At 51.6% G+C, this 17,175-nt stretch overlaps 1 protein-coding gene across 5 annotated transcripts in view; it reads left to right on the forward strand.

Moving 5' to 3' along the window:
• RFWD3 (ring finger and WD repeat domain 3) overlaps window positions 1-2,549 on the forward strand; it is a 48,508-nt gene extending 45,959 nt beyond the window's left edge. For all 5 annotated transcript variants that reach the window (XM_032791829.2, XM_032791830.2, XM_075073818.1 and 2 more), the window contains one exon: window positions 871-2,549. In XM_032791829.2, the coding sequence (XP_032647720.1) occupies window positions 871-1,014 (144 nt within the window). In that variant the 3' untranslated portion in view covers window positions 1,015-2,549. The remainder of the gene's footprint in view (window positions 1-870) is intronic.
• The last annotated feature ends 14,626 nt before the right edge of the window (window positions 2,550-17,175 follow it).

Below are 17,175 nucleotides of genomic sequence, written 5' to 3' on the forward strand. Positions count from 1 at the left end.
ACTCAGGCATTGTAAATTTCCCACTTCAGTACTTGGTTGTGCCTTTGGCTCAAAGAGCAACCTTCTCTAGTGCAGTCAGACTTCAGCTGTCCTGCTAACAGTTCTAACTTGTCTCCAGCACAAATTAATTTCCCTTTCCAAAAGATACACAGGATTATGGCCTGGAAGTTACCTTAGCAGCTCTAGGATGCTTTCGCCCACAAGCAGCACAGCCTTACCTCACTTGAGTTATTAATTTAGTTAAACCTACTCCCACATTCTTGTTGGGTACCTAAGCAGGAGATACATGTTGCTTCCGGCAAGTTGTGTTAATTTCTTCCACTAGCCTGCCCTTCCTTGAGTCATCCAGCTCTTGCCTTACAGATGAATTGTCTTAGAGTTGTCCTGAGGGTTGTCTTAACATTCAGTATGACAGTGAAGGAACTTGTTTTCATTTTTATTTCTCATCTTTGATCACACTTGGCATTGCTGGCCTTGCTGCTTCTGCACCAGCCCATTTTTACAATGAAGTGTTTCCTGTATCAAGTTCATGTATTCCTAAACCTTGCACTTTCTGTTCATGGCTTCTTGAAACCACTTCTGGACGGATTGGTTTTTATGAGAATTGTTTTGAATAGCAGCACCTTGCACAGCCACATTTAGGTGGCATCTCTAAACTCATGTCCCTGATTATCTGACCTTCCAGAAGGGAGGCTCATGGCAGGCTTATTGGTTGAAAAGTGAGTCTTGGCAGGCAGGGGAAGGTGTTGGAAATGGCTGCGCTCTCTGGGATGTTTCTCTGAAGGGGGGGCTGCTTCCCACCAGCAACATTAGAAATTAAGGCTGAGTGGGAGGTGAGAACTGTGGTGACTGACCCTTTGTACTTCACAGGTGTGGGATGCTGGGAGTGGCTCCTTACTGCAGAAGCTACAAACTGACTTACCTGTGCTGGACATCTGCCCCTTCACAGTGAACCACAGTAACTTCCTGGCCACTCTCACTGAGAAGATGGTGAAGCTCTACAAGTGGGAGTGAAAAAGGCTCTGTAAGCCTTCCGCAGAGAGGAGCTTCCAAAATGTGCTGCTAAACTACAAATTCCCTGGTGTCCCACCACAACGGTATGGTCCCAGGCTCGGCCTTCTTGCATGTGTTGCTCACAGGACAGGAACTGCCACGGCACCTCTCATGTTGGTGCATTCAGGAACTGGGACACACTGGTGCCTGGAGCACTGGTGTTTTGTCTTTTCTCCCCTAACCTAATTTTTATCTGTCCTTTTTCCTTCAGTTGATCCCAAGGTCAGTTTTCTCTATTCTCGGGCAAACTGGCAGCTTGCCTCAATGTAGTGCTCACTCTTGGCCTGTCTCCAGCTGCACAGTGGTATAACTCCTTCCCCCTCCCAAGCACTAACACAGTGCTGGGACTTTCAAACCCCTTCTGAGAATGACCCAAAGGAGAGGAATGTCTGAGACTCCCCCTGTACTTTGCAGTCCTACTGCCCTTGCTGCATGAAGAAAGGGGCTTTAAGTAGCAGTTTGGCTGCTACCTTGTACTTAGATGGGCATTTTCCCAGGAATGTTGTGGACGTGCCCTGTAAAGGACTTACTCAGCTGTTCTTATGCTCTTTTTGAGGCTTCTGAGCAAAGCAAGCTTGGTGGGGCTTTTCCATCAATCAGGTAAAGCCAGCTCTGTGTCATTAGTCTTTGCCACGGAGAAGATAGCTGTGGGACTGGAGTGAGAACACTTTTTTTCTGCATTTTCATATGCATATAGTATGAACCTTGCCGCCTCTTTAGGCGCAGCCCAGTCCAAATGTCATAGAACTGTCTTTTGTCTGGAGAAAGTTGGCAATGGGGTGGGGAGACTTTTGTGCCTTTTGATGGTAGTTGCAATTCATGTTAACCTTGCCTAAGGCTCAGGTGACTGAACAGCATTTGAATTGAAAAACAAGAAAGAAAATGTTAGCTGCCTTGTTCCAAGTTTAACAAAAACTGTTGGGGATTTCCTGAGGTTTGATTTTCACCAGGGTCACAGAATGGTCCCAGTCATCCTTGTCTGTGGCTCAATTCTGCACATCCTACATGTGAGTCTGAACTGGAATTCCCCATAAAGAGTTGGTGGGGTGGGTGCGTGAGCCAAGGGGTGTCAGTGCCAAGTGTGCAGACTGATTCTCAGTTCCTGTGAGTAAGGACATTTCATTTTCTGACTTGGGGATGAACAGGATCTACATTTCATATTTGTATTTGCCAAAGGCAAACTATCAAGAATGTTACACAAATTGCAAGAGAGTTTCTCTGTATGGGGAACCTGTCCCCAGGCACTGTTCCTTGCATGCAGTCTGTGTAAACGGCATCTTTCAGGTTACCAGATCCAGTGTGTCACTATTTAAATCCACAGAACAACTTTCCTTTCTAAAACTTGCAGGGATATTAATTTCCTTTGTGCGTCTCCTCTTTAAAAACAAGATTATGTAAAATATATACCTCTCCATTTAATTGTATCTATTTTTCTGTGTGATATTTTGTTCCTCTATTTTTGTGATGTGAAAAATAAAGCATTTATCATTATAGAACCTGCTTCTGCTGATGTAACTGTCTGACCCTGTGAAATGTGTGCTTCAGAAATGTGCTTCCATCTAGATTAATATAAACAAGGCTCCGTGTACTCTGGCAAGGATCCCTACATTTGATAGGACTTCCAGATTGGATGTGGGTATTTCAGGTATATTTACTAATAGAGGCTTCTAGTGAATGTAATGTGAAAATTGAATCCCCTGTGGTGGCTTCCATATCAATATCAAAAGGAGTACTTGTGGCACCTTAGAGATTAACAAATTTATTTGGGCATAAGCTTTCATGGGCTACAGCCCACATCATCAGGTGCATAGAATGGAACATAGAGTAAGAAGATATATACACATACAGAGAACATGAAAAGGTGGAAGTTGCCCAACCAATTCTAAGAGTCTAATTAATTAAGATGAGCTATTAGCAGCAGGAGAAAAAAAACTTTTGTAGTGAGAATCAAGATGGCCCATTTCAGACAGTTGACAAAAAGGTGAGGATACTTAACATGGGGAAATAGATTTAATTTGTGTAATGATCCAGCCACTCCCAGTCTCTACTCAAGCCCAAATTAATAGTATCTAGTTTGCATATTAATTCTAGTTCAGCAGTTTCTGGTTGGAGTCTGTTTTTGAAGCTTTTCTGTTGCAAAATTGCCTCCTTTAAGGGTAGCTCAGTGGAGAGGCTGCACCGTGCAGCTTCCAGAGGGAAAAGCCCGCCCCCCTCCCCCCCCCAGTTAATGCTGGGGAAGGAAGCCTACTTGCCCTGTTACACTGTGCTGCTGCCTAGTCTCCATTAGCTGATTGCCTTTGCGGCAGTGCTCAGCTGGAGAAGAACGGGTGCTAAGGCATGGACATTGACGAGGTATGTGAGACTTTCGGGAAAGTCACTCCTCCCTTGTGCTGCAGTACTGAGGGGCGTTCCCCCACCTGATCACTCCAGCAGATGTGCTTCAGGGAGCTCCTGGATTAACCTCATCTGTAGCTTACAGCCCCTGAAGAGACAGCGGGGGCTAGAGGCTAGTCAGTTTGCACAGCCAGACAGAGGCGGGGTAGTAGTGGTAGCGTAATGGGACAGCCCTTTCTTCTTTCCACACTAGCCTGCCAAAGGCACCTCTGCCCCCTCCTAGAGAGCAGGTTACCCCCACCACTACACAATGGGAGTGACTCCCTGGTCACTCAGTAACACTTAAAGGGGGATGCAGCCCCATGAAAACAAAGGAGCGGTCTTACTCCTCCCCCTGGGAGAATCACCATGTAAAAAGTGATCTCCGACCGCTAAATCTGCCCCAGTACCATTGGCACACACAGCCTCGGACCATGGGGCACCGAGTTGGTCCAGTGCAGAGGCAGCCTGAGGAGTGAAAGACCCGGGTGCAGTCTAGCTCTAAGACAGGCTTTGTTTTGCCTTGACTACCTGTTCCCTCAGAGCCTGGAGAGCTGAAGCCCTTGGCACCGAGCAGTGCTATGGCACTGCATGCTGTTCCTGTATATTACAGCAAGCCCGCAGTACCGGCAGCACAGATGCTGACTAACCTCTGTGTGCCTTCTATGCCTGCACCTAACTTCCCAGTACCGCAACATTTCGTTAGCCAGGCAGACCTTTTCGCTGCCTCTGCCCTGGGCACACCTCTTTGGCACAGATGGCACCCCAGCCAGACCAGCCATGAGTCTCATGGCTACACCTGCTGGCTCAGCCCCTCCTCTCTCAAGCGATGAGGAGGATCAAGTGGCTGTAGGGATGGGGACCCCATGCCATTCATCACCCAAACCTGGAACCTCAGGGCTACAACCCACACCCTGGCAACCCCCTCAGTGGATGCCCCCCAATGGCTCTCCCACCAAACTGGCCATACTGGGACCTGTGTGCACTGTCACAGAGTCACCGGACAATGCTCTGGAACTGCCTTCTATGAAGCCAGGCAGAACTCTGGGGGCGCCTCCTCCCTGTGAGCAGACTGTCTCCAGGGCAAGAAGCTTACACAGCTTTGACCTTCCTGGGTCTGACCTCAGAGCATTCAGCATCCCCTTCTCACATTGTGCGCTTCCCACAGCAAGTCTGCACAGCTGGGGTTCCTGGGGAGGCCAGAGGGCCCAGCACCCCAACTCCACAGTCAGATGTAACTCTCAGCCAGCCAGTAAAACAGAAGGTTTATTAGACGACAGAAACACAGTCCAAAACAGAGTTTGTAGGTACAGAAACAACCCCTAAGTCAGGTCCATCTTGAGGCTATGGAGGCTAGACCCTGGATCTGGGCCTCCCTCTCTTTCCCCAGCCAGCTCCAAACTGAAACCCCCTCCAGCCCCTCCTTTGGCCTTTGTCTCTTTCCTGGGCTAGGAGGTCACCTGATCTCTCTGTTCTCCAACACATTCAGTTGGCATTTTGCAAGGGAGGGGCCCAGGCCATCAGTTGCCAGGAGACAGGATGTCAGCCATTCTCTGTGCAGACAGTATCACCCTGGCCCTCTAGGGCTCTGCAACAGTCACGTACCCTTATCCCACCACCTAGATACTTGAATTGCATAGGGGAAACTGAGGCACCCACACAGTATTCAGAGAAAACATTATGAACATTCCTACTTCATCACAGGCACTGTACAGGGCTCACTATATTCAGCCCTCTAACCAATCCAGGTTCAAAACACCAAGATCAAGTAGATCTACTTCGCTGATTACCCCGGTTTCCCCTGAAGTCACCAGGGAGGAGCAAGAGGGCAACAAGGACTTAATAGAGGGTGACATCCTACCTCCTACCCGTATTTCTTCCTTGTCCCCGGAGGACACAATCATGCCTCCCCCCACTGGGGGACAACTTTTAATTTTTTTCAAGATCTATTCAAGCATGTGGCTGATTCCCTAGGCGTCTGCGTAGAAGAGCTGCCAGAGATGCAGCATAAGCTGACTGACATTCTCTATGCCTCTTCTACTGTAAAGATTGCATTGCCTATTCATTCTGGCATTATGGATCTGGCAAAAACAGTCTGGCAGGCATCGGCCACGGCCCTACCTTCTTGTTCAGACAAAAGTATTACGTGCCAGCAAAAGGGGTTGAGTTCATCTTCACTCGCCCTAGCCTAAATTCACTGGTTGTTAATCAAAGGGGAATACAACACCTGGCTCATACCACCCGTTATGACAAAGACTGGAAATGCCGTGACCTGGTTGGCAGAAAGGCCTATTCCTCAGTGATTCTTCAGTTATGCATCGCTAACTACTCTGCACTATTAGCCAAATACACTCACAACATTTTTGCACAGATGTCTGTTTGAGCATCTCCCAACAGGCAAAAAAGAACAATACAAAGCAAGCATCTCATAAGGTTCCTTGATTGCCAGGACAACCTTGCAGGCATCATTGGATTGTGCAGACACAGTGGCTCGCTCCGTTGCCATGTCAGTAGTCATGCAGAGGGCCTCTTGGCTCCACCTTTCTGGCTTCCCCAAGGAAATCCAGGCCACGATCAAGGACTTACCTTTTAAGGGACAGAAACTCTTTGTGGATGCCACGGATACAGCCTTGCATACCCTCAAGGACTCCCGTGCCACACTGAAAACCTTGGGAACTCATGTACCTGATAAAAAGAAACAGGGCACATTTTACACCCAGCGATTCCGTACTGCTCTGTATACCCAGCTGCAGAAATAGTACTACCAACGTCCAAACACCGTCAGCAAGACGACGACAGACAGGCAATCCACCACATCCCAACCATCTACTTCTAGACAGGCATTTTGAAGTGTTTGGTTGAGGCTTTGAGAGCCCCTCAAATTCATTGCCGCAACCATCTCTCGATTCCAGTCCTTTTGGAGACGGCTTAACACTTTTCTATCTGGTCTGGGCAACCATTACATTGGACAAATGGGTTCTGGAAATTATACGCAAGGGCTATTCCATCCCCTTCACCTCTCTTCCACCAACCCACCCCCATTCCCCATCGCTCTTCAGGGACCCTTCTCATGAGCACCTACTACAGTGGGAAATAAATCACCTCATGCAACTCAGTGCCGTAGAACCTGTACCTCCCAAATGCAGGAGGACCAGGTTTTATTCACACTGTTTCCTCACCCAAAAGAAAATGGGCAGCTGGAGGCCCATATTGGACTTGCGCAAGCTAAACAAGTTTATCAGAACTCAGCATTTTAAAACAGTTACCCTTGTAACCATAATCCCGGCATTGGAGAAGGAAGATTGGTTCTTGGCCCTTGACCTCCAGGATGTTTATTTCCATGTTACCATACATCCTGCACACACAAGGTTCCTTCGTTTCACAGTAGTCAACCTACATTTCCAGTACAAAGTGTTCCCATTTGGACTTTCCATGGCCACGCAAGTTTTCTCCAAAGTCCTCGCTGTGGTTGCAGCCCGTCTTTGCAGACTGGGTAATCCTATTCCCCTACCTGGACGATTGCCTGTTGAAAGCTTCTACATACTAACAGGTGCTGGATGCTTTGTCACTCACTGAAAATCTGTTCAGAAGACTAGGCCTACAAATCAGTGCCCTAAAATCCATCCTAATTCTAACCCAACCGTTGGAATTCAGATATGCCCACCTGGACTGCACTACGGCATCGGCAAGTCTACCCCAACAACACTTCCTGACATTAACGAACCTCATAGCAACCATAGAAGACAGCCCGCAGACATCCGCCAGGTTATGCCTCCAACTTCCAGGACACGTCAGCAACCATGTTTGTCGTGAAACATGCATGGCTTCATACAAGGCACCTTCGGGCATGGCGCTGTACAGTATATATTCCTCACAGACATTCTGTTCACAAGTGACTGACCATACCCACCAAAGTAAAGAACTTGTTATCCTGGCGGACAAATCATTTTAACAATCTGCACGGATGTCCCGTTCCAACAACATACCCCATCAGGCATTGGGATCTCAACCCAGAATCCCAGTGGGCAGCGGAGACTGCGGGAACTGTGGGATAGCTACTCACAGCTACCCACAGTGCAGCTCTCCGGAATTCGATGCTAGCCTCGGTACATGGACGCAGTCCACCGACTTAATGCACTTAAGAGCATTTTGTGTGGGGATACACACAATCGACTGTATAAAAACAATTTCTAAAAAAACGACTTCTATAAATTTGATCTAATTTGATAGTCTAGACATACCCAGTCTCACACTCCCCAACACACAGCCACATGCACACACACAGGCTCTCTCTCTGTTTCTCACATGTGCTGGCTCGCACTCTCTCTTTCTCTCTCTCTCTCTCTCGCGCGCGCGCACACACACACACACACACACACACACACACACACACACACACACACACACACACACACACACACACACACACACACACACACACACTTATATTATTGTTGTCATTATTACTGCTTGGTACTTGCTGTCAAAATGCTCATGGTGAGCCAGGAATGGTTAGGGGCTGCAGGAGGGCCATGGACTCTGGCAAGATGCAGTCCCCATGTGACAATGCAAAGCCTGCCTTGCGCCACTGTTGCAGAGTCTGCTGTGTATGAAGCTGTGTGTGTGTCAGCAGTGGAGGAGGGCTCTGTCCCCTCACCACACGGGTCAGCAGTGCCAGCTGGGAATCTCCTTCAGGGGACCATAGGGGCACCAGTTTAATAATACTGCATAGGGCCCCATAAATCCTGAGGACGGTCCTGCTGAGGGAACTGGGGCTATTTAGTCTGCAGAAGAGAAGAGTGGGGCGGCGGGATTTGATAGCAGCCTTCAACTATCTGAAAGGGGGTTCCAAAGAGGATGGAGCTCAGCTGGTCTCAGTGGTGGCAGATGACAGAACAAGGAGCAATCGTCTCAAGTTGCTGCAAGGGAGCTTTAGGTTGGACATTAGGAAAAACTTTTTCACTAGGTGGGTGATGAAGCACTGGAATGGGTTATCTAGGAAGGGGGTGGAATCTCCATCCTTAGAGGTTTTTAAGGTCAGGCTTGACAAAGGCCTGGCTGGGATGATTTAGTTGGTGTTGGTCCTGCTTTGAGAACCGCCACTGAGAACAGCCGATCTCCATCCTCTTTGGAAGCCCCCTTCAGATAGCTGAAAGCAGCTATCAAATCCCCCCTCACTCTTCTCTTTTGCAGACTAAATAACCCTAGCTCTTCTTCGAGTGGTTGTTCATGTCCATTCAAAGTAGGTGTGCGCGTGCCGCGTGCACGCCATCCGGAAGATTTTCCCCTAGCGGCGCCCATAGGGCCGGCCCTGGCGCCCCCTGGAGTGGCGCCACTACGGCGCCCAATAAAGGGGCCCGCTGACCCTCCACCCCCTCAGTTCCTTCTTACCGCCGGTGACAGCTAGCTGGAACTTCGCTTGCTGATAGCAAGTTTAGCAGTGTTCCATCCTCATGTACATAGTCCGTGTATATAGTTAGTCTATCTGGATCAGTTGTACATAGTTCTTTGCTGTTGGGGGGGATCCTCCCTGGGGGGTCCCCCCCACCTACTCATTGCCCCGCTGGGGCATGCCTGGGTCTCCCAGGTTTAAACTCTGCAACGACTGCGGAAACTTCATGCCAAAGAGTGACCCGCACTCTGCTTGTTTGAGGTGCCTCGAGGAGAGCCACCAAAGGGACCGGTGCACTATTTGCAGGGGCTTCCCTCCCAGAACTCTGAAAGAGAGAGCACAAAGACTTAGAGTTCTTCTGATGGAGGCTGCCTTGCGGCCACTTTCGGACCTGGAGCCAGCCGATGCAGTGCCCAGCACGTCATCGTCAGTGCAAAGCGCCCCGGCACTGGCATCAGGACTTAGGGCCTAACCCAAATCCTCCAAAACCCGGCACCGGAAGGAGTTGGGTCAGAAGAAGTCGGCCTCAGTGCGGCACCGCTTGCCCTCCCCAGTGCCCGCTAAGAAGAAGAGGCCGGTGAGGGAGCGATCACCCCGCCAGGACCTTCACAGGCCGACGCCGTCTGCCAGTACAAGTGGACAGGCTGGGCTACAGGCCCCGGCTGCTCCATCGACTCGCACACCAGAGAGAGGGTAGTCGACCAACATCCCCAGACCTTAGCAGAGACGTGCGTCCCCCCTCGACACTGGAGGCATTCAAGGTGGCCTCAGACCTGCTGAGACTCCCGGTACCAGTCTCCCCACATCGTGGCAGGGAGTTGCCAACCATAGCCCGTTCCCTAGTACAGTCAAGGGGCAAGCCGGCCATGCTGTTGCCTCCCTCTCTGCCCCGTGCCACCCAGGCGGCACCGGACGAGAGAGACAGCTCCCCGCCGCCTCCGTGCCACTCTCTGGCGCTGACGGGTGCCGCTCCCCCCAGGTCCTCCTGTTCAGAGACCTCAGACTCAGAGGCGGACTTCTACTGCTCCAGTTGGTTGTGGAGCAGGAGGTCGACTTCGGGTGTGAGCCACCAGCGATACCCACCACAGTGGCGGCAGCAATGGCAACCGCCCTCCCAGTGGCTGTTTTAGACCCCCGGGCCTACCACCAGTCGGTGGGCCAGGCGTTTGGTCCTCGCTCGAGGTCGGCCTTGATCTCCTCGGCATTGATGTCCCCGGCGCAGTTGCCTTCTCCACCGGCACCGTCGCCGGGCAGGGTGTGCCACATCTAAGTTCAGCACCCCCTAGCCGGGCATCGGCACCAGCGGCGACCACGGTTCGGGCTCAGCAGGTGCCTCCAGACACGCCAAACCATTCATTGGCGACCCTGGTACCGGCCGCGGTGCCTCATTTGGAACTGGCACCAGCCCTGCAACCTCAGTACCATGTGCCGCCGGACCCTGAAGGGCTGGAAGCGCCGGAGGACGGGACAATTCAAGTGATTTCCTCCTCTTCTTCCCTGGAGGAGGTGGTCGCGGGCATGGCCATGGCACCAGCCCTGGAAGACACTAGGATCCTTCAGAACTGCTCAGGCGAGCAGCTCAGAGCTTCGCAATCCAGGCTGAGGAAATTGAGGTGGACGTAGATCCGGTAGTGGACATCCTGGCTCCCTTGGGACCATCCAGGGTGGCCCTACCATTGATCAAGACCATAGAGGACACGTCCCACACATTATGGTAAACGCCAGCCTCATTGTCCCCTACTGCCAAGAAAACAGAGAGGCATTATTTTGTACCCTCTAAGGGGCATGAACATTTGTACACTCACCCTTCCCTGGACTCCCTGGTGGTAGATGCAGCCAACCAAAGGGAGAGTCAGAGGTTTCAAAGGTTGACGCCAAAGAACAGGGATGCCAAAAGGCTTGACCTCTTTGGTAGAAAGGTGTACTCCACGGCAGGCCTTCAACTACGAATAACCAACCAACAGGCTGTCGTAAGCCGATATGGTCATAACACATGTTCAGCCATGTCGAAGTTTACCAAGCTCCTTCCCCAGGATTCGAGGGCAAAGTTTTCAGCCTTGGTGGAAGAGAGAAAGCTGATCTCCTGAGCCTTTCTTCAGGCTCCCCTGGATGCAGCGGACTTGGCCTCACGTTCCATGGCAACAGGCCTGGTCATGAGGCAGGGAGCCTGGCTCAGCTCTCGAGTCTTCCCTATGAGGTCCAGCAGACTATCCAGGACCTCCCCTTCGAAGGGCGGATGCTGTTTTTGGACAAAACGGACAAACGTCTGAATAGCCTAAAGGACTCGAGGGCTACGCTTCGCTCGCTGGGTCTCCGTACCCCGGCAACCCAACGTAGGCAGTTTAGGTCACAAGTGGCCCTGCGCCCTTACCAGCGTCAGAATCGTCCAGAGGTTGGGCGCAGATGGGGCAGGAACGGCAGGAGGCGCCACCAACGCCACCCCTTCGGCCAGGCATCCGGCCAACTGAGACCTACATCGGGACCTAGGCCCCCTATTTGATGTTATGGTTGAGGACGACCTACCGATCAGGACTCCGGATCCTTCTATCCCTACCTTTGGGTCACGTCTGTCCCCCTTCTACTATGCCTGGTCTCAAATCACGTCGGACAGTTGGGTGCTTCGCACGGTAGAGAGGGGATATTCTATCCAATTCTCCTCCCTCCTGCCCCACCAGCCCCCCGCCCCGTCCCTCTTCAGGGACCCCTCTCATGAGCAAATTCTAATTCAGAAAGTGCGGTCCCTCCTCCAGGGGCAGTGGAGGAAGTTCCTCAGGAGCTCAGGGGCAGAGGCTTGTACTCCCTGTATTTTCTAATACCAAAGGCAAAAGGGGGCCTCAGACCCATCCTGGACTTGTGGCGGCTGAACAAGTTTGTGAAAAAGCTCAAGTTCCGCATGGTCTCCCTGTCTTCGGTCATTCCCTCCTTGGATCCAGGAGATTGGTATGCCGCCCTTGACTTAAAGGACGCATATTTCTATATTACCATAATCCCCCGACATCGTTGGTACCTCAGGTTTGTCATGGCCGACGCCCATCTGCAGTTCACAGTGCTCCCTTTTGGTCTATCGGTGGCAGCAAGGGTCTTCACGAAGTGCATGGCAGTCGTGGCGGCCTTTCTGCGCAGGCAGGGTATCCAGGTATTCCCCTACTTGGACAATTGGTTTATAAAGGGCCACACCAAGGAGCAGGTGGAAGCTCAGGTGTCTTCATCAGGCGGATCTTCTTCGAGCTCAACCTCCTCTTAAACGAGGCCAAGTCCACCCTGTCTCCTACCCAAAGGATAGAATTTATAGGGGCAGTTCTGGACTCAACCCACACCAGAGCGTGTATTCCAGAGTCCAGGTTCTGATCCATGTCCGAAATCATTCTCGGTCTGCAACGCGCCCCGACCACCACGGCAAGAAATTGCCTCAAGCTGTTGGGCCACATGGCGGCGTGCACCTATGTGGTGAGCCAAGCCAGACGCCAGCTCCGCCCACTACAATCCTCGTTGGCTCAGTTTACTGCCCGGCCAAGGATCCCCTGGACTCAGTGGTGACTCTTCCCCAGGTGGTGCTGAGCTCTCTACGATGGTGGCTTGACCCACAGAAGGTGTGCTTGAGTGTTCCCTTCGTCAACCCTCCCTCTCCCTGGTGACGGATGCCTCGGATCGGGAATGGGGAGCGCACTTGGGGGATCTCAGGACACAGGGATTGTGGTCGCAGGAGGACCTCAAGTTACATATCAACATCAGGGAGCTGAGAGCTGTACACTTGGCTTGTCTTACCTTCCAGTCCCACCTGGCCAGCAGATGATGTGTCTCAGTCCTCACGGACGACACGTCAGCTGTCTTCTATATCAACATACAGGGGGGTTCACACTCCTCTCCCCTGTGCAGGGAAGCCCTCGCACTGTGGGACTTTTGCGTTCAGAATGCTACCCAGCTGATGGCGTTCTACCTCCCAGGGGAACAGAACGGCCTAGCGGACGTCCTCAGCCGCTCTTTCTGGGGTCACGAGTGGTCCTTTCGTCGGGACATAGTGCGCTCAATCTTCTGGCTCTGGGGTCATCCCCAGTTAGACCTGTTTGCTTCAAAGAAAAACAGGAAGTGTCGGCGGTTTTGCTCCCTCCAGGGCCACAGTCCGGGGTCTCTCTCGGACGCCTTCCTCCTGTCCTGGAGGGAAGGGCTACTCTACTCCTTTCCTCCGATTCCCTTGATACACAGGGTAATTCTCAAGATCCACAGGCATCATGCCCATGTAATCCTGATAGCACCGACGTGACTGCGCCAACATTGGTACACGTCACTCCTGCACATGTCCACCCGAGCGCCCCTGACACTGCCCCCGCTGCCGGATCTGATCACGCAGGACCAGGGCTGCCTCCGCCACCCAAACTTGCAATCCCTCCACCTCACAGCCTGGATGCTCCATGGTTGGACCCGGTGGAGATGCAATGCTCCCAACAGGTCAGACAAGTGCTGCTCAGTAGTAGAAAACCTTCGACCAGGGCCACCTACCTGGCCAAATGGAAATGCTTCTCCGTCTGGTCCGGTCAGCCAGGGCAGGAGCCGTTGCGGGCCCCGATTCCCGTTATCTTAGACTATCTGCTCCACCTGAGACAGTTGGGCCTTTCCCTCTCCTCGGTTTGAGTTCACTTTGAGGCCATCTCGGCTTTCCACCCGGGAGAGAGGGGCGCCTGGGTGTTTGAAAACCCGCTGGTTGGTCGTTTCCTCAAGGGCATGGACAGGCTGTTTCTGCATGTCTGTCAACCAGCTCCTACCTGGGACCTCAACCTGGTCCTCTCCACCCTCACGGGGCCTCCCTTCGAGCCCCTGGCTTCATGCTGTCTACTGTACCTGTCATACAAGGTCACTTTGCTCGTAGCGATCACCTCGGCCAGGAGGATATTGGAGCTCAGGGCGCTGACATCCAAACCCCCATACACTGTCTTCTGTAAGGACAAGGTCCAACTTAGACCTCACCTGGCTTTCCTTCCCAAGGTCATCTCCCAATTGCACATGGGTCAAGATATCTTCCTACCGGTGTTTCATCCAAAGCCACACACTTCCGGTAAGGAGCACAGGCTGCATTCCCTGGACGTCTGCAGGGCCCTAGCCTTTTATATTGAACAGACAAAGCCTTTTAGACAGTCGACCCAGCTCTTCATCGCAGTGGCAGATAGAATGAAGGGGCTCTCAGTCTCCTCTCAGCGGATCTCTTCATGGGTCGCGGCCTGCATACGGAAATGCTATCGTATAGCTAAAGCCCCTATTGCTCTGGTTATGGCCCACTCTACAGGGGCGCAGGCCTCCTCCGTGGTATTTCTGGCTCAGATCCTGACTTAAAAGATTTGTAGAGCTGCCCCGTGGTCCTCCATCCACACGTTCACATCGCACTATGCCATCACACACCAGGCTAGGGACGATGCTGCCTTTGGTCATGCAGTGCTCCAGTCGGCAGTGACCTCCTACACCACCACCTAAGGTCAGGCTTGTGAGTCACCTACTTTGAATTGACATGAACAACCACTCAAAGAAAAAACGGTTACCCACCTTTTACTAACTGTTATTCTTCGAGATGTGTTGTTCATGGCCATTCCAATACCCACCCTCCTGCCCCTCTGTCGGAGTGCCAGCAAGAAGGAACTGAGGGGGTGGAGGGTCGGTGGGCCCTTTTATAGGACGCCGTAGTGGCGCCACTCCAGGGGGCGCCAGGGCCAACCCTACGGGCGCTACTAAGGGAAAATCTTCCAGCTGGCGTGCACGTGGCGCGCGCACACCTACTTTGAATGGACATGAACAACACATCTCGAAGAACAAGAGTTACTAAAAGGTGGATAACCATTTTTTCTTGGAGATGGTTGCCCCTGTGGATGCTCCACTAACTTCTGTCCTCCCCTCTGCTTCCAAGTTTCTCTTTGATCCTCTGTGGCAGAGAAGGAACTGTGGGGTGGTTGGCTGCACGCAGTACCCACTCAGAGCAGCATGCATATGCTATGCGTGGCCAACCAGGGCACCGCTACCTTAAATCTCTGACTAGAAGTGCAGGGGCATTCAAACACCTAAAAGTGGAGCACCCGCAGGGACAACCACCTTGAAGAACAGCAGTTACTGTACAGGTGAGTAACCTTCTCTTCCATGCATCCGATGAAGTGGATTTTAGCCCACGAAAGCTTATGCCCAAATAAATTTTTTTGTCTCTAAGATGCCACAACAACTCCTCATTGTTACATCAGGATGAAATCACATCCCAAACTAGCAACTTTACCAGTAGAACACCTTGTAGGTTGGGGCTTTCCCTTCCCACAATGCTCCAGGTAGGAGATGATTAATTTTCTGTGCGGGAGGAGAAAAGAGGTCCCTGTCCTAGTTTTGGACCCTAACACGTTGATCCATACACCCGCCTCTTTTTGTCTTCTCCGAGTCTGTCCAGCTCCTGTGCAGACGCCCATCAGTCCGTGGCTTTGACAAAAGTTTCTGAAATGATCGGACAGGAGTGAAATAATTGTTAACAACTGAATGGCTGTCAGGAGGTTTGAGTTAACCCCATGCTGAGATGAATGGGAAAGGCTTTTCCCTCAAAGCCATTGCAGCATTGCCAACCTCACCCATTCAAAGTGTATGAGTCAGGCCCCAAAAATCATGACTTTTTTTTTCTATTGGGTTATTTTTATTCACCTTATTTCTCAGGGCAGATCTACACTATTGCTAAAGTCAATCTAACTTACAGTGCTTGGGGGTATGACAAAGATGCCCCCCCCGCCCGAGTGACACAAGTTATAGTGACTAAGCACTGTCCACACCAGTGCTATGTCGGTCGGAGATGCTCTCCCGCCGACATAGCTTCTGCCTCTCATGGAGGTGGAGTAATTATGCTGATGGGAGAGCGCTCTCCCTTCAGCATAGAGCAGGGGTGGGCAAACTACGGCCTGCAGGCCACATCTGGCCTGCCAGCCAATTTATTCCAGCCCTCGAGCTCTCACTGGGGAGTGGGGTCTGGGACTTGCCCCGCTTCTGTGCTCCAGCTGTGGAGTGGGGTCGGGGGCCACTCTGCATGTCTCCCAGAAGCAGCAGCATGTCCCTCCTCTGGCTCCTACACATAGGGGCAGCCAAGGGACTCCGCATGCTGCCCCTGCACCAAGCACCACCCCTACAGTTTCCATAGGCCAGGAACTGTGGCCAATGGGAGCTGCAGGGGCGGTGCCTGTGGATGGCGCGGCACACAAAGCCACCTGGCTGAGCCTCTGCATAGGAGCTGGAGGGGGACATGCTGCTACTTCCAGGAGCTGCTTGAAGTAACTGTCACCCACAGCCTGCACCTCTGAGCCCCCTCCTGTGCCCTGTCCGAGCCCTGATTTTCCCCCACTTGCCTTCCTAACCCCTCGGTCCCAGCCTGGAACACCCCTCTATACCTCAAACTCCTCATCCCCAGCCCAACCCAGAGCTTGCACCCTGAGCCAGAGCCCTCAACCCCTCCTGCACCCCAACCCTAATTTCATGAGCATTCATGGCCCATCATTTCCATAGCCAGATGTGGCCCTCAGGCCAAAAAGTTTGCCCAGCCCTGGCATAGAGCGTCTTCCCCAGATGCGCTACAGTGGTGCAGCTGCATCAGTGTAGTGCTTTTAGTGTTGACTTGTCCTCAGTCTTTAGGCTGTACTCGTATCATGTTTCAGGTTTTTCTCTCCAACCATGAGGGCTAGAATTGTTTTTCAGATGAGAGCTAAGATTCTGATGCAGTCTTTTGATTTCAGGTACCTGAAACTAAGAAATCCACCAGAAATCACAAGAGTTGGCAGCATTAGTAGTGGTTTCAGGCTGTCTGCAAACTCAGGAAGAAAACACTTCATCACTTACATATGGAAGGTTATCTTGGCAAACAGGAGAGCTAAAAGCCATGGTTTTATGAATGAAATCCTTGCTCCTGCTGCACAGTTTGGTGTCAAGGGGTGGATTCTGTAGCCTAGAAGACACAAAGCCTGGAATATAAATGTAGGCTGAGATTGTCAAAGGTTCCTTAGATAGTTTAGGCACTTTTGGGATAATCTGTGACTTTTTGTATGGGTTGATTCATCTTGTTTTAGTGCAGCCTTCTAGAAGCTCGGTTGACAAGGAAGATGTATTTCTCCTCCTGTATGAAATCAGCCCTATTGTAAATGAGTATTTAACACTGTGGCCACGTCTACACTACGGGATAATATCGAATTAGCTAAAATCGGTTTCTTAAAACTGATATTATAAAGTCGAGTGTGTGCGTCCACACTAGGCACGTTAATTCGATGGTGTGCGTCCATGGTCCAAGGCTAGCGTCGATTTCTGGAGCGGTGCACTGTGGGTAGCCATTCCGTAGCTATCCCATAGTTCCCTCAGTCTCCCCC

Source organism: Chelonoidis abingdonii, chromosome 19, assembly GCF_003597395.2.
Source record: "Chelonoidis abingdonii isolate Lonesome George chromosome 19, CheloAbing_2.0, whole genome shotgun sequence".
Classification (NCBI taxonomy): domain Eukaryota; kingdom Metazoa; phylum Chordata; order Testudines; family Testudinidae; genus Chelonoidis; species Chelonoidis abingdonii.